The 18,338-nt window shown below is 60.5% G+C and overlaps 3 protein-coding genes across 3 annotated transcripts; all 3 read right to left on the reverse strand.

The window, feature by feature from the left end:
• Window positions 1-629: 629 nt before the first annotated feature.
• BESB_007660 (putative aldose reductase) lies at window positions 630-3,998 on the reverse strand (the record flags this gene model as incomplete). The annotated part of the gene is made up of 6 exons (XM_029359520.1): window positions 630-842; window positions 1,063-1,194; window positions 1,447-1,536; window positions 1,716-1,807; window positions 2,168-2,383; window positions 2,888-3,998. The coding sequence occupies 6 exons, from the start codon at window positions 3,996-3,998 to the stop codon at window positions 630-632; spliced, it is 1,854 nt and encodes a 617-aa protein (XP_029222433.1).
• Window positions 3,999-7,194: 3,196 nt separating this feature from the next.
• BESB_007670 (DNA topoisomerase domain-containing protein) lies at window positions 7,195-8,925 on the reverse strand (the record flags this gene model as incomplete). The annotated part of the gene is made up of 4 exons (XM_029359521.1): window positions 7,195-7,266; window positions 7,922-7,972; window positions 8,152-8,197; window positions 8,540-8,925. The coding sequence occupies 4 exons, from the start codon at window positions 8,923-8,925 to the stop codon at window positions 7,195-7,197; spliced, it is 555 nt and encodes a 184-aa protein (XP_029222434.1).
• A 1,765-nt stretch (window positions 8,926-10,690) lies between these two features.
• Window positions 10,691-17,798, reverse strand: BESB_007680 (uncharacterized protein; the record flags this gene model as incomplete). The annotated part of the gene is made up of 6 exons (XM_029359522.1): window positions 10,691-12,092; window positions 12,428-13,273; window positions 13,669-13,883; window positions 14,264-14,516; window positions 14,879-16,186; window positions 17,059-17,798. 6 exons carry the CDS (start codon window positions 17,796-17,798, stop codon window positions 10,691-10,693), a joined length of 4,764 nt encoding a protein of 1,587 aa, XP_029222435.1.
• Between the last annotated feature and the right edge of the window lie 540 nt (window positions 17,799-18,338).

The following is an 18,338-nucleotide window of genomic DNA, read 5'->3' on the forward strand; positions in this document are numbered from 1 at the left end:
TGCATCCGCGCGCTACACCCCTGCCTCCTGCGAGAAATCGAGGTAGTCCCGCAACTCGCATTACCGGATCTCATTCTCATGCGACGCCGAGAGAGGCGAGAAAGGGATAAAAGCAGCAGCAGCGCGAGAAGACACCAAACCGCCGTTTTGACTCCGCTCTCCTCACTCGGCGCCCACCCCCACACAGCCTGCACGCTTCAACCCTCGCCTCGCCGCGTGTGTCTCTCCCCCTTTTTTTTCGGCGCTGCATCTTCTGTCCGCGCAATGAGACCGCTCGCTCGCCTCTTCTGGGCCTTCCCTCGCGGTTGGAGCCTAAAAGAAAAAGGCCTAAACGGCACTCGGCTCAAGTCCCTCGTGGCTGTTCCAAGCCGAATCCCAGGCGAGATCGCAGCGTCTTCTTTTTGCGTCACGGACACCGCGGCGCTCAGGCGCCTCCATCGACCTTTCCACCCTGCAGCCGGCCTGCATGAATGTGCGCACGAGTGCGCATGCCAAATATGCGCGCACGTGAATCTTCGCCTGCATCTCGTCGATGCAAATGGAGCTCTACCTTACAGTCTTCACCCCAGCGCGTGTGGCGGGGGGGGGCACGTGCGTCGACCACGGCAGGGCTCTGTGTGAGTTTTTCTTTAGGCGATGACGTGAGGGTCCCAGCAGAAGTGCGTGTTGTCGCAGAGGCGGTCGAGGAGAGTCATTTGCGGGTCAGAGAGCGAGAAGTCGAAGACGTGCGTGTTTTCGATTAAGTGCGCCTCGCTGGTGCTGCAGGGGATCAAGTGGCAGCCGTGCTGCAACCCCCAGCGCAACAGCACGAGTGCAGGCGTCACGCCGCACTCAGCAGCGACCTGAAACCGAAAACGCTCGGGGACACACGCCGCAAGAGAGAAGGAACCCGTAGGGGGGGGCGGGAGTCGCGAACAGAGCAGAGGAGACAACCCAAGAGCACGACTAGGACGGAGGTGAAAAGCACGCAGACGGGACGGCGCGAGTGAGCGTCTCGGACTGCAGGGCGGGCAGGTCTGACCGAGGCAGCGGCCGCAAGCGGTCTGAGAGGCGAACACTTACTGTTTGCACCGTGGGATGCCGCAAGAGGCACCTGTCTCCCGAGCCGAGCGAGGCGTAGGCCTGCAGCCGCATGTCGTGCTTCTCCGCCCACCTCGCCAGGTCGCGGTCAAAGCAGAGAGGCTGAAACTCGATCTGAAAGTAGAAAAAAGCTCTCCACGTCGCTCTTTCTTCGCAGCGGCAGAGTGAGAAAGACAGAACTAAAGGGAAAGAGGCGGATAGACTGGAGGTTCCGCAGCCAGCGAACAGCATCTGGCATACAGGAGAGGCATCGCCACCACAGAAAAAAAACAAGCGAAGCGGAGGGTCACATGCCCCAACAGAGTTGCGCGTTTCTGCTGTCTCGTCCCTCGGCGTTAAAAAGACTCCTCTTTCAGTAGGCCTCACCTGGTTGACCATAGGCACCACCTCGACGCCGTCCTCGATGAGGTCTTCGAGATGGCGCACAAGAAAGTTCGAGACGCCGATAGCTCGCACCTGAGGAGCACGCGCCAGGCACATCGCGACGCAACGAAGTGACAACTGCAGCGCACAGTCCAGCGTCTGCCATCCCTCTCCATATTCCAGTTCGCGTCACTCCTGTGCAGCTCAAATGCCTTCACCCCAGGCTCTTCGGCACTCTTCTCCTGCCTGTTTCTTCCCTCTCCTCCGCCTACCTTCTTCTCCCTGTACAGCTGTTCGAGCGCTTGCCAGGACTCGTGGCGAAGGCGGCGGTTTTCTCGACTCGAACTTTTATGTCCTCGCGCGCCTGAACACGACACAAACACGCATCTGCGCCTCGTCTCCCGGGGCTTGACACCCCGTCACAGCACGGAAGCCGCCTCCAGATGCTTCCCCGCGCAACGCAGAAACGGACATATAGATGTACGTAGGAGGAATGAACACATGCATGCGAAGAGGTGCATAGAGAAGGGGTCGCTCACGTGAGCATCGAAAACTCACCGCCGCGCTCCAGCTCTCATCCACGCCGCTTTAGAGGCGCAGGAGTGGGGACGTGTAGAGCCGAATGGTTGACGCGCATGGACTTGGCAAAAGTGCGAAGAAAATCCACGCACAAGCAGAAACGCACACATGCACGCGTAGGAGAGAAACTTGCAAAAAAACTTGCCTGGCCAATGAATCAGGTAGAGATCGAGCTGCTCAACCCCGAGTCGTTTCATGGAGGTGAGCGCCGCTTCGTAGGCTTGCTGTCGGCCGCCCGCGACGTCCCTGGGGCTCAGTTTCGAAGTTAGAAAAACGCCGAGGTTGCTCGCCTCTCTGCGGCAGCGAATGTTCGCCTCACAGTCGTCGCGCAGATACAGCTGCCACGGGAAGCCGCACGCGCCTGAGGGAAGTCCGGCATGCGACAAAAAACGAGGCACAAGATGCAGACGCACAAAAGCGCAGAGAGAGATCGATGAGGATTCCGGAGATGAGAAGAGGAAAAAGACTCAGAAATGCCGGCAAGAAAAAAAAAGGACGGAATACAGCGGATCCACGTGAATCCGCCTCACTGCAGGATGGGAGAGAGCCAAGACACGAAAAACCGAGTGCAGCAAACGGCGAGGCGACTGAACCTTCTCTCATTTCTGCGTGCAGGCGCAGAAACTTCCTTCCAGTTCGCACCGCTTGTGTCCGCTATGTCTGCCTCGCATCTCCGTCGGGCGCTCTCTCCAGTCCGCGGAGACAAGTCCGCGCCCAAACCTCAGCACCCGCGCTCACCCCTCCTTGCGCGCGAGCCCCGCGGATGCTAGTTCGGCTCTCGATTCCCCTCCCTCGTCGCTCTCTCCCACGGTCTGCGTCGCGCGTTTTACGCAGTTTGACGCCGCCGCGTCTGCGGGTGTCTCACCTGCGTCTCTGAGCGCTTTCCCAACCTCCTCTTCGTTGCGGTAGACGCTGGCGGAGTCGATGAGCATGATGTGCCTGAGAGAGACGGCGCGCTTGACGACGGCAACGCACTCTTCCCCGTGGAGGCGGTAGGTGCCAAGGCCGAGCAGCGGAAAGAGGACGCCGTTCCTCAGCGCGACGCAGAGCGGCTCGGGTTTCGGGGGCGGGCGCGCAGAGGCTTCCCGCAGCCAGAGGAGACTGTGCGCGCCTCGCGGGCGCCCAGCCGAGGACAAGTGGCGCCAGTGGCTCGCCAGCGACTCCTTCTCGGAGGCGTGCAGCGCGAGCTCCCGGTTAGGGCAGGCGCCTCCCCCCTGCGAATGCGGTGACGAGAAAAACGACGACGACGGCGACGAGGAGGAGGAGGGCGACGCACTCGCCGCGTGCGATTTGGAGCTTTTCATCGGCCGCAGGAAAGACAGCAGCGCCGTCGCAGACCGCGCGCCGCGCAGCCGCGACGGCGCGCGCGGCGATGCCTGCGAAGGCGCCCGCGCGCCGCGCCCCGGGTCCGCCGCCTTCTCGAGGGTCTCCGACGGAGACGAAGTCGAGGGCGAAGACAGCGCGCCCTGCTCGCAGGCCGGCGGCAGCGGCGCAGCCGCGTAGACGGCGCGCGGGTGCGCGAGCGACGATGAGGCAGATGATGAGGGGGAAGGGAGCGGCCTCGAAGACAGTGCAGGCAGAGACGCAGACGGCAGCGGCGGCGCGAAGCAGCTCGCGTCGTCGTCGCGGGCGGCGCGCGAAGAAGAGGCGAGTGCAGACGAAGAGGACGATGCAGCGCGAGAGCCCAAACCGCGGAGCTGCGCACTGGGCGCCTCCGCGGGCGGCAAGGCCCCCTCCCGGGGTAACGTCGCTGCGGTGCGGACGGTGACGTGACACGCCGGCGCGCCGGGCTCCAGGCTCGCGAGAAGATCCGGGGACGACCGGTGGGGCGGCGCCAGGCAGGGTAAGTCCGAACTGGGCTGCGGCGCGCAGGAAGCCGGAGACGTCTTCGCGGCGCGCGAGGCCAAGCGCGAGGGAGGCGCCTCCGCAGTGGCCGTGCGCCGCCGCGGCATAAAAAAATCGCGGAACGGCGGCATGCCGGAGGGCGGGAAACCGGAAAAACCAGAAAGACGGACAGAGCGGAATCCAGAAGTGGCGAAGGCCGATGCGTACGACGGACCCAGGGAGGCAGAGAGGCCGGCGATGAGAAAAAAAGGCCGTTAACAAGTCAAACGAGCCGAGTCGAAAACAAAGCAGGGCCGAACGCAACGACCAGAGGGGGAGAAACTCTTCCGCAGCACGTCTAGTGCTCGGTTGAAGTGGATCGCTGCCCGAGGGGAACTTTCGGAGTTGAAGACTTTAAACCTTGAAAAACGACACGACGCAACGGGAAAAGTGTAATACATGCAGCGGAGACAAGGCTAGCAAAGAAGAAAAGAGCACGGAAGAGGCCAGTGGCTCTGCGCGAGAAAAACTCGCGCGAGTGAAGCAGGCGGCGGCACAGGAGCGAACCTGACAACGAAAACAATTTTTCAAATAACAATTTCTCGTACATATACTGGAGGATAATTTGGAGAGTCCAGCCACCGGAACGCGGCGCGGCTTCTGGCGCGCACAGCCATGCAAACGTTCGGGAAACGCCGAGCTCTCCTGACGGCGAGTTTGACGCTGGGGACTGTTACCCGAATGGGGAACAGGGGAGCTTTGTCGCTGTCCAACACCCTTCTCGGGAATTTGCAAGTTTACGGGAATCGCGGGAGTCTGCTAGCATGCGCCCTGGCGCGAAAAAATCGTCACCCGACCAAGATGACCGAGAGGAGCTGCTGCGGCACGCATTCATCGGAAAGATTACGCGCTCCCGCACGCTGCGCTGTCTAGAGAGAGTGTGTTCCAGAGAAGTAAGGCGGCACGCTCCCGGAAGTATCGGGTTGGAAGCCACGCGCTGGAAAGAAGCGCCATGATAAAGGGAAGCGGCTGCTAGGGAGACCAGAGGGCACCGCTTGCGAGGCAGTGACACGCGCTCGCCAACCTGTAAGGGGACGGGGGCGGACGCATCAGCCAGGCTGATGCAGCTCGTGGCGCGACTTGTGCCTCTCCACGTGAGAACCGAGAAAAGACTCACTCACTCTCGGGTGTATTGTCTGGAAAAAAGCGGCGAAGACTCTGCGAAAGCCCCCGCCCCCCTGCGTCGCGAAATCGAGTCGCGCGCGGGAGACAGTGGCTGGATCGCAAGAAGACAGTGGATTCTGCAAGAGCAGCCGTGCAGAGGGAGTAGCAAAGTCGCCGGGTCAGTTTTGCTCTTGATTTGCAAAACGCGTCGGACTCCCAAGAAGAACCGCTGCACGCGAAAAGCCGCTCGCGCGTCTCGGGGCTGCCCTGACTTGGACGCAAAAATCGTGTGATCCGACGCTGACCCAAAACGCCCGAAGAGGGGGGGGGAGGACGGGGGGGCTCCGCTGTCGTCGACTTGACCGGACTCAAAGTCCTTTGAGGCAAGTTTCGTGTGAGGGGGTCCCGTTCTTCCCAGCAGGTCCTGTTCTTCCCTGCAAGTCCTGTTCTTCCCAACAGGACTCCAGCACACGAAACTCGCCTGCGCGAGCCTCGCGATCCGCGGCCAGTATGCGTGAGCGGCACACATAGGTCAACGATAGAAAAAAGTACTAGCTGTAGTCTTCGAGGAGAGGTGGCGACGAAGCCGAGTCCACGCGATGCAGTGTTGAGAGCTCGCCCTGTCGGATGAGGACACTGAAACAAGTCATGTCCGTTGCTTCACAGCAGAATCAGTTTCGTTGTCCGCGCCGAGAGTTTCGTCTACGAGAGTCTCTCTTTTCACCGACTCTGCCAGGGTTACTGGCGTCAAGGAGGACCGCGTTTACTTCGACGGTTTCAAAGGAACCGGCCGCGACTCTCTGGAGTGCGCACTCTTTTCCGCCCATAGCTAAAAGCAGCTTTGCAGAGTCCTCTTTACAAAGCGTAGTCCCTCATTGGGATCTTTGAGTGCTGGGACTCACCGAAGCGCGGTCTCAAAAGGAAAACACGCTACGCATGTGTATCTCAGGTACCATGGCGTAGCTGCTGCACTCTTCGAGCCTTATGAGAAGCTACCGATACAACGCGTCGCGGCAGGTTGCAGAAAACTGTGGTTCGAGAACGGCCAAAAAGAGCCCGCTCTACGCTACAGCGCTCGCCTTCTCTCCGGTGGTTATTTATGGACGAGTGGACACTGGAAAGTCGTAAAGTCCGCCGCATCCCGCTTGCTTACGGCAGGGTCTTCCTGATTTCCCTCGAGACCCGAAGAACAGAGAGAATGACTCGCGCTTGCATATCTCCTGGCGCCGTCCGCGAAGGGGAAGACGGGCATAAGCACAGACCCCTTTCGGCACCTCTTGCAGTATTTTCCGCTGCATTTGCACGCGAGGCACGGCCACACTGTAGGTAATCTTCCGAATAGTGTTTGGATACTGCAGCCGACATTCGCTACTTCGCCACCCGAATCGCTTTTATTTAGCATTTCAACTGTGTTTAGGCCGCGCCTCTAGAGTAGCCGCCAGTCATCCAAGTTCAGGCGCGGGAAGCGCTGGTTCGTGACGCGGTACCGGCAACTGGCTGTCTGTGGTTTTACTAGACCGACCCGTTCGACCTCCCGCCCCCCCCCCCCCCCCCCCCCCACCCCGTCAAATACGGTGTCCCATGACGCTCGTCTAGAACTGTGCGAACAATCCTTCACCATGCGGGCTGCTGGCCCAAATCAGCATTTCGTGTCGCTCTTTAGCGCCGCGTGTCGGCACCTGCCTGCAGTAAGGCATGCGTTCGCGTCGAGACAAGATGGAATCCCGTGGGCGGGCAGTCAAGTGGCGGGCGCAGAAAAGGCACGTTCTGCTTCACCTAACGCAAGACTACGTGCCACCGTGGTCATCTAAATGTAAAAGAGCCGGAAACTCTCACTTCGCACAACGCGAAGGTACGGCGACACCACGGTGACAGCAGGCCCCAGCCGGAATTGTTTCCCCTTGTGGATACGTTCTCCCTATCCGAGCAGAAAGATACGCACCGCAGAACGGCCGCTGATCTTAGCCGCGGCGTCCTCTTTGCGTCGCCGCAGAAAAATGCTCGCGTCTCTGTAGTTCAACAAACCGTTTTCAGGTCTCCAGGCTAAGAATGCACCACTAGACAGAGATGCCGTAGAGGCCACTATAAGATGCTCGAAAACGCATCACGCGTTCTACTCTTCCACGGCTAAAGATCCGTGGACTGGAAATAGAACTCTCCGTCAGCGTGGGAACCGGGCACTTTCTACGGCTTCGGTGCGGACGGCCTGTTCTGAACAAACTTGGAGATCAACTTGTTGAGCTCAAACATGGAAACCTGAACAGCAAGAACGCGACACGCACACGACGCTAAGCATTAATAGATTTATATAAACGACAAGGACGTCTTAGTTGGACAATGTATCCTCCACTAAGTACTAGCTTGATGGTGTTAAATCCAGAGGCATCTCTTTATATTAATGATAATGCATTTGGTAATGAACTCTTCATCTTAACTGGTATACATTTTAGCGCTAACATATATACCAGTTAAGATGAAAAGTCCATTGCCAAATGCATTATCATTGATATAAAGAGATAGTCCTAAGTATTCCGTACAGACTAACATCAAGAAGGCGACAGACAGCTAAAAGTGTTGGATTTCAAAATCACGGTTGTCATTTTTGCTTGGAAGCTGGAAGACATCTTCCTTTTCAGCAAACGACGCGGCGTGGCGGACGCCGTTTTGATGACGCCCGCCATTCATACCCATTCCCTCGTACAACAGAAACATGCCCCAGAGGGAAAAGAGAATGATATCGAAGACAGTGACGTATCAAAGTTTGCAACGTGCTCATGGCTAAACCGAACGAACCTCCAGGATCGAAAGGGACCCCTCTATTCTTCCACTCAGAATTCCTGTCCTCTACTCTGAGTGCGTGCCTGTGTCTCAGTCTACGCAGCATAGGACGAGTATCCTGTAACGCGATTACCTGGTCTTTTTCAAATAGAGGCCGCAGAGTGCTGTCCGCATTGATCATGCGCTGAAAAAACCAAGCACGCGGAAGTCTCCGGCTCGCGTCCCTCACCACTTGGAAACGTCCACGCGCCCAGAATCACGAGTTCTCACAGCCTCCAGTACGGATAGCCTCCCGCTGCTCGCGTGTGTATGCGCTGCGTTCCATTTCACCGTTTGTCGAGGATGCAGCGAGGCTCTGCGTACCTTGTTTTCTGGGCTCTGGAGATTGTGGCGCTTGATGTAGTCCCACCTGAAAAAGAAGAACACAGCCACACAAGTGCAGATCGAGACTACGCTATCCGAGAAGACTGGCGCCCTGCGTGTGACATGTGCCGTCCGTGGTTCCTCGGCTTGCGGGAAGAAGTCTGGTGGCGCATCGGCTCGAGCGGCTCAGGGCGTCCACAAGTACGAAACCTCCCAAGCGTGGTTCGAATCGCCGCGGTCACAGACGGAAACGGAGTGAGCAGGCCTGCGTGACTCAGGGAAACCATGAGGACCGTCATCCCGTCTTTCTCAGTTCCTCGTCGCCAGCCACCCCTTCCCCCCCCCAACCCATCCCCCCTGCCCCGCCGCCAGAGGCGCCGGAGCTTACACGAACTTGATGACCTCGACTCTGGAGGCTTCAGTCTTTCCCATGAAAGTGGCGAGTGGTCCTTTCAAGTCGCAGGGGCGCTGCAAGCCGGTCGGTCCTCGTTTGGGTTTCGTGGCCTCCGCAGGTTTGTCAGCGCTCGCCGGCGCTCCCGCAGTGCCAGGTCGCGGGCCTGTGAAGCTGCGAGGCCCCTGGAGCATGTAGGAGAGCGAAGGAGCTCCCGTAGTTCCATTTCGTGGAAACGAGACAACAGAGGAAACGCTGCGGCGGGCGACTGGAGTCAGACCCGCCGCCTGCGCGGAGAGTGCCGTTGCACAGCCAGCCTGGAGGTGTTTGGCCCCGCGCGCAACGGCCGCGAAGTCGAAGCACAGACGCGGAAGGAAAGCCATTTTAGGGAAATAAAAAAGATGCACACGGGCGGGACAGAAAGAAACTGGTGATTGACGTGACAGAACAAGACGAAGCGCAGAAGGATCGCGCCGTGGCTCCCTCGACGAGGTATCACGGCAGTCCGGAAGTCCCGGGAACGCTAGACAGTGCGCAAGGTTCCTCGAATAATTGTGCCAGTCTCCAGCGACTCAATCTTTCCTCCGCACCTGAAAGGCACTCGGGGAACAGCGGAAACGCAAAAACGTCGTGTTGGCCAAAATATGCAGAAAAGCTGGTGGAGTACGAGCGAGCGGCGCTCTCCCGCGCCCGTGGCGGGCAAAGACGTTGCTTGGGACGTCTGCGGCGGCCGGCTTTCTTGATTGCGAGGAAACGCATGCACATTCCCAGAAGACACGCGGCGGCTAGTTTACGCAATGTTCGCTCTTTTCTCCGGTTCCCTTAAGTACAGCGGGCTCGAGATTTCTTGCCGTTCAATAGTGCACGTAATCATCCAAAGGAGAGATACAGACTGTACTCCAGGCAGTCCATCCCCTAGTTGCTCTTCCGATGTGGCGGTTCTTACAGTAAAGGTTGAGGCGCACACTGCATTTCATGGACAGGAGAAATAATGGCGGCTACTGATGGTGAAGTTCCGTTCCTCTAGATGCCGGATTGCCAGAATGACCGTCGGTTTGCTACCAGCTCGCCAGCAGATTCTTCCCCGCCTTTGTTGTCTTCGGTATCCACGTGCCCTATACAATGTGGAGTCCGCTATACAGTATGTACCAAAAGGTTCAACCGTTTTATGGGTAGCATCACATTTGTAAATGTATATCATTCGAGCGGAGGTCTCCTGTGGTATCTCTCGCATATCTAGGTGGGAGTTCGGATCTTCCCGCTGCGTCTACCGTTGCGTATCCATATGCTCGCTGTGCGTATCTGTGCAAAGCGTTGGGGTGGTTAGGTAGCAATGCTGGACGAAGACCGCCCTTCGTACCCTAGACCGTAGACGCATCTCCTGGAGATCACGAGTAGTGATCAGCCATCACTGGCCTGGCAGATAGGCTGCGTATACATCGGCTAGTTTCACGAGAGGCATAGCCAAAGTCTAAGGACGTAGCACGACGACACCTCCAGTACGCGCATGACTCTGAGTCAAAACAACCAGAAGCAGACTGCGCAGAGCTTCTGCTACAAAGCGTCAGTGTCACTCCTTACAGCACTAGGAATCTGGTCATGCCGAGTGCGTGTATCTTGTCTGTGACGCATCGGAACTGAGGCGCGGCAGCCAAACGCCCACAGACCCGTTACGTGGCTTCATCCATCACATGCAGAAATGAGAACTGACCCGCAAGACAAAACAGGTTTAGACACCACTGAATCACCGGTCACATCTTCCCTACCGACGGACCCCGAATTTCCTCCGCTGAGTACATTCCGACGACCTTCTCTTAGCCAGAGCTAGTGGAGGGCACTGCATTTGCGTCACGACGGATAACGGCAATCCAGAGAGCTCTGACTCCCTTTCTCATATTGCATCCAACAGAACTGACTTTCGGTCTCAAAGGGGAACCCTGCGAATTCTCTCAGGACGCCACTGAAACTCCTTTCGCACAGACCATCCCCGCCACTCGAGAGTGAGCCACATAAGCGGAGGCGGGATCTACGCCCCATCAAGAGGGGGCGGGGCACTGCGCCGCTACATCCAACTGCCCTTCCAGTACGTCTGCAGGGAGACGCGCAGGACGGAGATCTTTGCCCTTTCCGCATGCATACACAGACAGGCTAGCACACTCGCGTGCCAGCCTCTGCCTCAGGCAGCCCTAAAGGCCCATTTTTCTCAAACCCTCCAGCGGCGGGGCTCCACGGCGGCGAGCAGTTGGGGGGCGAGAAGACGAGTGGCACGGCGGTGGTGGCGTCCGCGTCTTCTCCTGGCGACGAGGTAATTCCGACCCCCTCACGGTTGGCGTCGACCCCAAAGAGCCCTGAGAGGCTCTCGGCGACGCTGCTGGCTGCGGCGCTCCGCCCCCGGCAGAGCTCCGCCGGGCCTAGGAGGCCCCCGGGGGACAGGTCCTCCGATAAAAACGAGGCGCCTGAAGAAGAGGGAGAAGAAGACTCCGACTCGCAGAGCCCCCCCGGAACCCGCCCAGGGATATAGCCAGAAGGGAGTAAGAGACGAGAGAGGCACATGGGAGGCGGCGGAGGGGGGAAGAACGCAGGAAAGCATTCCGCCCCAGGCATAGGCACGGCTCGCGGTTTCATGCCAGCCCCGATCGGGTCGTCTCCGCTGCCAAGTTCGCGTGGAGGCCTGGCGACTTCCAACAGCGCACCTGAGGCTGCCTCGCGGCGACATTCTGCCGAAAGTGCAGCGGAACAAGATGAACCAGAGACGGTAGAGAAACTATGCTTCTTCGCCTCCCCGCGCCCTCTCAAAGTCTGCCCGCCTTCGCTCTCTCCCGCCCCAGCGGGTGAACTGAGGAAACCCCGCGACGGGTGGTGTCTCTGACCGCGCAGCTGCAGCGGGAGGCGGGAGGGGGAGTCGCCGCAGGCCTCTGCAGAGGCCGCCTCTCGCCGCGCCCAACCCCGACTCATCTCCCGGCTCGCTGCGGTCTGTCCCTCCGCAACCGGCCGCTCGCGCTGCGCCCGTGGAAGGCTCCTACGTGGAAGGACTCCGCTTCCCACAGCCCTGGGCTCGCTCTCGCTGCCCTCAAGAGACGCGAAGTCTCTCTCCAGGTAGCTGGCGAAGCCGTTGGGCGGATGGAAGTCCTCTTCCCGCAACGCGTCAGCGCGGGTCCTGCGACTGCCACCCGCTCTACGCGCGCTGGCGCCGTTACTCCAAGCCTGTGTGACACATGGCGAACCCTCGATCAGAACAGAAGACTCTGTGGCGCTGCAGGGGGAGGCGCGATCTGAGACTTCGTCGTCGTCCACGTCGAGGATCGGCAGACAGCACCCCGAAGCTGACCCCACCCTGACAGTCTGCGGCCTGCACGCGTGAGCGCCGGCGAGAGCTTGGAGGCAAGAAGGGAGAGTCAACGAAGACGGACACGAAGGCAGCACAGGATAGAGCAGAGACAGACAGCCTCCTCTCTGCGTCCGCGCTTGCCGCTGGCGCGTCGACAGCCGCAGCGTCTCGAAAAAGTCAAACATCACCGTGGAGCCGTCGGAGAAGAGGAGAAACAGGAATCTGAGCACAGCAGAAAGCCGGCGAAATTGAGCGACGTGAGGGTGCAATGCTGGCGCGGGGGAGAGGGGGCAAAAGCTTGCGAGGTAGGCGGCACACAAGTCGTTTCTCAAGAATTCAACAGCACCAAAGACGTCTTCAAGGAGCCCCAGAGAACGCTGCAACGCGTGCGGGAGCTCGCTCCGCCAGGGGGAGTCTGCCAACTACGACAATCAAATTAAAAAATATTTCAAATATTATTTAAAATTTGATAAAACTCTCCAGTCTTAATACCCTCTTTAGGGAACTATTCTGCGCTTTATTGGGCAGCGCAGGCGTTTGTTCCCCTTGAGTCTCACTTGTTTTTGCTGTCCGTCTCCGCCTGAACGACCGCGCGGCCCTCGTCCTCGATTCGCACGAGTTCCTCCAGCGATTCGAGATCGACAACAGCGAAGACGCCTTCCTCCAGGACCATGCCCAGTCCCGTGGGGGCTCTCTTGGGGTCTCTGCTGCCTTTCGCCGTCGCAGTCGATCCGCGGAATTCGTCTTCGTCACCCCACGCTTGGTCTCTCAGCTCGAGCGCAGTCGCTTGCAGCACCGGCGAGGACGTCTCCGCCACGAGGATGGAGCGGAGGCTTGTCTGTCGGCGCGACGCCTCCGCTTGCCTCCGCGCCTCTGCGGCGCAACTTCCCACGCGCCCGACAGCGCCTGTGTCCCCTCCTGCGCGCGCCAGGCCGCACGCGCTGCCTTCGTCCGATGTCTCTCCATTGCTTCCCATTACGCGCCTCGCGCTGAGCTTGCAGCACTCGGCAGCAAGGCCGCAGCTGGGCGCCTGCTGTCGGAGACCCTTGTCGCTCTTGCGAGAGAACGCAGCAGGCACAGACGAGGGCGGAGAAGGAGGGGGGGAGTGAGAGGGCAGGGCGCAGCTGTTGCGCGACGAGTTCGAGGATGACAGGCGCGAGAGAGGTCGAGTTCCAGTCTCTGGAAGAAGCCGGAGAGGGCCGCGCCCTGGGCGGAGACACGCGGAGGCGCTTGGACCCGCGTCGGGAGGAGGGGAGAGAAGCGAGGCGCCCTTCGCTTGCGGACGCAAGGAGTCCGAAGCTGAGGAAGCGGCGGACGACGAGAGGGGGAACGCGTAGATCACGCCTTTGTGCGTGCGAAGGCACAGGCCGAGGGCAACCAGTCTTTGGTGCGCGACGACGACTCTGAAGCGGCAATTGAGCGAAAACAAGCAGGCACCTCGAAACTCTAGACGGCATGATGTCTCTGGGGCCGCTGCTGTCAGGAGACCCCCGCAGGCTCGACTCGCCCTTTTCGGGAGTTGGGATCGAGAGCGCGTCCGCCTGTCAAGCGACTCTCGGCTCAAGACAGGCGCTGCACACGATTCAGGACCGTAGCGAGAGGCCGCGCAGACTGCAGACTTAGTCGCGATCCTTTCAGGGGGTAGTGGAAACGGGACTTCGCCCCGCCGCGAAGCCCTCTTCCCCCAGCGTGCGTCGCGTTATCCTGCGCGACCCGCCGGCCCCCGTCAGCCGCAAGCCGTAGGCTGCCTGGCTAGACAGAGAAAGATTTCTCAAATGCGCATCAGATTCTGTCTTACGCGGTGAAGTGGATTCGCTCCGGCAGCAGGGCGTCCCCAAGCGGCGCCCCAGGCTGAGAGAGGGCAAGACAGGAGGCTGGGCGGGGCGCGGCCGCCCACTGCCCAAGAGGGCGGAAGGGCCCTGGGTGGACCCGCAGCTTCGCCGTCTGGCGCGCTCCCTCTCCCTCGGCGCTTGGCAAGCGGCACTCGCCCGACGTCGTTCGCGGCTGCGCCTTCTGGGATCAGGAAGGCGGAGAAGAGAGACGGAGAAGAGAGAGAAAGAGAGAGAGGCACACGAAAGCACGACGATGAGATCGTGCGGACGTCTCGTCCTCTCCGCGAGACACACGTGGCGATACAGCGCGCGCGATGGGCGCTTCGGGCAAAGTTGTTTCTGCATCTGTGGCGGCGACTATGAGAGTCCGGGTCGCCCCGGTTGAAGGGTCGTGTGCGGGCTCTGTGGAGATGGCGTTCAAGGCTTCTGTTTCGTTCCCCTCTGTGGTCACGAGGCGGGCGTCCGTCGGCTACACGTGCCGCGGCACGGCCTCCGCACTGGGCGTCAGGGGAGGCTGCGTGAGATCGCTGGCGGCCAGAAGGAGCGGGCCTGTCGTCTCACCTGGAGGGCTTGCGGCGCGGAGGGAATAGAGGCCGGCGCGTCTGCGGGCAGCCTGCGCTCCGAAACCCACAGCGTGATGCAGCCTTCTTTCTGGAGAAGAATGAATCCGTCGAAGGCCGGCGCGGAGGGGAAGGGAGCGATTTGCGAGAAGAGCGAAGGCGCTGCGGGATGGAGCGACAAGGCGATCTGCACGTCATCGAGGCGGGCGTAGTTCCACACGAGGAGGAGATCCGGAGAGAGAGAGGCGAACGTCCTGGCAAGAAACAGGCCGCATCATCCGAGCCACGCGGCCGGTCCATGGAGGAGAATTCGCCGCACCTAATTTCGAGGCTAAACGCTCCACCGCAAAGAGTGAGCGCGAAAGATCATCACAATTCCGCCTCCTGTGCGACGTGTCTGCACGTCTGACCCTCGCCATGCTGTGGCCTCAGAGGGTCTGGGGATCCACGCGATCTGCGAGTGACTTGCAGTTCGCGTTTTTCTATCCCTACAGCGGTGTGGACAGCGCTCAGGCGGCGCGGCGCCCGTGGCGCACGCGAGGGGCAGAGTGCCTGTTGGCTGTCGTCCTGTTTACGCGAGGCCGCAGAGGCATTTCTGGGCCGCGGGGCGGCTCACCGTCTTTTCTTGAGCAGGCGAATGTGCGACACAGGCATCTGGTGACGTCTGGCCTCGAAGACTCTCCTGAGGGTGTTTAAGTCGAACAGCTGGATGGTGCGACCTGCCGCAGCTGCCAAGAGCGACTCGCTTCTTCTTCCAACCCTTCTTTCCATCGTTTGCGGCGCGAGCCCCTGCTCGCCCCTGTCCGTCTCCTTGCACGTCGCCCAGGCGGTGGAGAAAGGCTTGAAGGAGCGGAAAAATCGCCTCGCGCAGGCGCCGCGCCCCGCCGGCGAGGCCGCGGTGAGACAGTCAAGCGGCAGCCGCGGAGAGCATCCTCCGGAAGATCCAGTTTTCTCTAGACTCACACACCGACTCCGAATGTGCCTGAGGGGGGGCTCGCCGTGGGGAAACAGCGAGCTGCATGTGAACCTCGCGGACGCGAGCGGCCGCGCAAGAGGCCTCCGTCCCTCCTTGTCTGGAGGGGCCGCCGGGGCTCGCGCGGTGTGGGGCCCTGGCAGGTCTCGCGCCGGACTGGCTGGAGGTCTCCGGGCTCCTTCGGCGCCGACCTCACCGCGCAGAGGCCGCTGGAGCGACACGAAAGAGACGGGCAGCCCTCGCGGGCCGCCGGCGCGAGGAGACGCCGACGTCGAGCGCTGCGCTGCCTCGTGGTCAGGAGAGGGTGAGGACGCTCGCGGGGGACGCATCGTCGCGGAGGTACAGGAGCAGGCGCCTCCAAGGGGGAGAGCGGCCGCAAGGCCGAACGGGGTTGTGAGAGCCGGGCGGCGTGGAGAGACGAGAGGAGACGCCGAGAGGGCCGAAAGCGGTCGCTGAGTCTGGAGGCCCTCGTAGGGGCTTGGGCGGCTGCAATAGCGGGGCGCGCCCGCGAGAGGTGAACCATCATTCAGAGACGCGGCATGGAATCCCCGGCTCTGGGGTGCCCTGCGGCTGCAGGAGGCGGTGCAAAGATGTGGAGGCGAAGCAGAGGAGGCGAGACGTCGTGGGAGGCAGGGCTTTTCTTCGGGATCAGCCGCTGTGCGAAGGAACCTCGGCAACGCAGACGTACGCTCGCTGGGCAGAGAGGCACAACCTGGTGTCGATCCCCGAGTTTGCGAAGGAGACGAAGAGCGGAAGAGGGTGCGGCCTTCGCAGATGGAGCAGCTCGGTCTGCATGACCGCAGCCGCGTAGACTGCGCGCCCTGAGCGACGCAGCAGGGGCAAGTTGCAAACTGCGCAGACGAGGCACGGCGCGCGGAAGGAAGCGCCGACACTGGCAGGAAGGCGAGTGAGGCAATCGACTCCACGCCGGGGCGGAAGAGGAGAGAGTACCTGCGGCGCAATCGAGGAGGGCAAGGTGTGGGGAAAATGAGGAAAAATCTAGTGGAAACTGTTCCTTTGCGCATCCAGCGTGGTCGTCTCGTCGTGGAAACGCTGGCAACCAAGGCGCGCCGGCTGAGGTTTCGCGAAAAAAATGATTCCTTTTTCCGTGTTGGGCTGCTTGGTTGGTCGCAGACGTGCCCTCAGCTCATGTAGCGTACGGGCTATACCCCAGGGCCTCGGGCAGGGACAGGCCCTTTTCAAGTCAGGCCCACAGAACAGTTTATATATGCACGTGCGCCTATTGCCTCTGAAGCTGCGCCTGCAGCAGTTTGTGTGGGATCAAATCAGCGGAGTCGAGAGAGAGGGTCGCCAGCCTGCTTCTCGGCGCCATGAGGGAATTCGATCGCGAACGTTTTGTCACTCCGTTTCTTATTGTACCTGAACGGGACTTTTAGCATATTATGCGGTATTAAAAGTACTCCCATCCCAGGTACCGGCGCGTCATCTTTGTATAACGGGATTCACACTCATCAGGCCTCACGGCGCGCTGGCGAAACGAAGCGCTTCTAATTATTCCCACAGAACACTATACGTCGCTTTCATCCCCTCCTGTGACCTGCTGCGTCTCAAGTTGGGCATTCCTGTGTGGCGTTCAGCCCTCAACGCCCCGTCTATGCGACTCAGCGGAGAGGCAGCCCCGTTGTACTCAGGCCACCGCATTGTCAGCAGGCCAACGAGGCAAGCGAACTTCCCACCTCGTTCACCTGCGGAGAGTGAATCGGTTTCCTTTGCGAAAAAGCGTTCGCGAGCCAACGCGACTGCCGGGGGAGACCCAGAGAGGCGGGAAGCGAGGCTGCCGGCGAGAGGCACGTTTTGCCTACCTGTTTTCTGCGAGAAAGAGGAGACCGATGCGCCCGCGCGTGCCCCCCAGGGCGACGAGCTTTCCGTCGTCGGAGACAGCCAGCGCTCGACAGGCGCTCTCGCCCTGGGCGGCCATGCTGTCTCCACGGGTGAGGTGGGGTCTGGCGCCTCGAATCGCAGTCTGTCTCCTGCGGCGCGACGCCCACGGCTGCAGAGCGCCGCTCCAGCCTCTCCCCCGCGCCGACGCGGCCAGACACGTCGGGCGCGGCAGCCCCGCCGAACTTCGCAGGAGCGAGACGCGCGAGCTGCGCGCCGAGGAAGGCCGCAACCGGCGGACGGATTGAGGAAACGAGCGAGCGACAAGATGACTGGGTGGCGCCGCGATCGAGCCGAGCGTGAAAGAGGCGACGCGCCCCGTGGGATCTGAGACGCCACACCACACGAGCACGGCCGCGAAAGGATGACGAGAAGAAGGAACCTTCAGAATAAAGGCGTCAGAAAGGCAGGGAGCGAGGCGGGCTACGCACTTCGGTACGCCATCCGGAGGCCTCAAACCTACACGCGTTTTTCGTTCCTGTTGGCTGGTTCTCTTTGGATCCCGGTACACCGGCTTATCGTTCGGTGCGGTCAGCAAATGGGCCTCTCGCGTTCTCAGGGTCGAGGGTCGCTCTGCACCAACGGCCGATACCCCCACTGCTAGGATGCTTCGCTTCCCCCCTCCCCACGTTGCTTTAGGCGCCCAGCAATGCCCCGCAGGCATCTGTCACTGAAACATTTCAAATACAGAGTGGGTGGTGCGTGTTTGAGAGGTGCGGCACGCTTGTATGCGTCGACGCGAAGCAGCCATTAAATGGTTAATGTGGAAATATTCTTCTTCAAAGAGAGGCTACGGCAAGGTGAGTAGGGCGAATGAGAGTTTTATCTCTGCCGATATCTCCCCCGCAGACACCCTGCTCGCTGAGTGGCTCAACTGGCGCAGCAACGAGTTTAGCCACAAAGGTTGTTTTCGGTTTCTTCTTGCGCAAGGATAGAAACCGTGGCCGTGGTGCCCTGGCAGATTCGCTGCACATCCGCGGGAACGTGAGGAGGAAACCCCACCACCCGTGGAGGCGCATAGGATCTGTCGCCGAGGAGAGAGCGAGTTGAGTCGAGTTGTGGCGTTGAGAGGGAAACTAGCTCTCCGCAGACTAGTTGGATGGATGAGCCCGACAGCCACGCAGTCGATGTGTGCGGAGACCTTTACCTGTGGCAGGTCTCCTTCGCCATATGGCGCCATGCAGGCGATCTAGAACGCAGATCT

Source organism: Besnoitia besnoiti, chromosome I (genome assembly GCF_002563875.1).
Source record: "Besnoitia besnoiti strain Bb-Ger1 chromosome I, whole genome shotgun sequence".
In the NCBI taxonomy this organism is placed as follows: domain Eukaryota; phylum Apicomplexa; class Conoidasida; order Eucoccidiorida; family Sarcocystidae; genus Besnoitia; species Besnoitia besnoiti.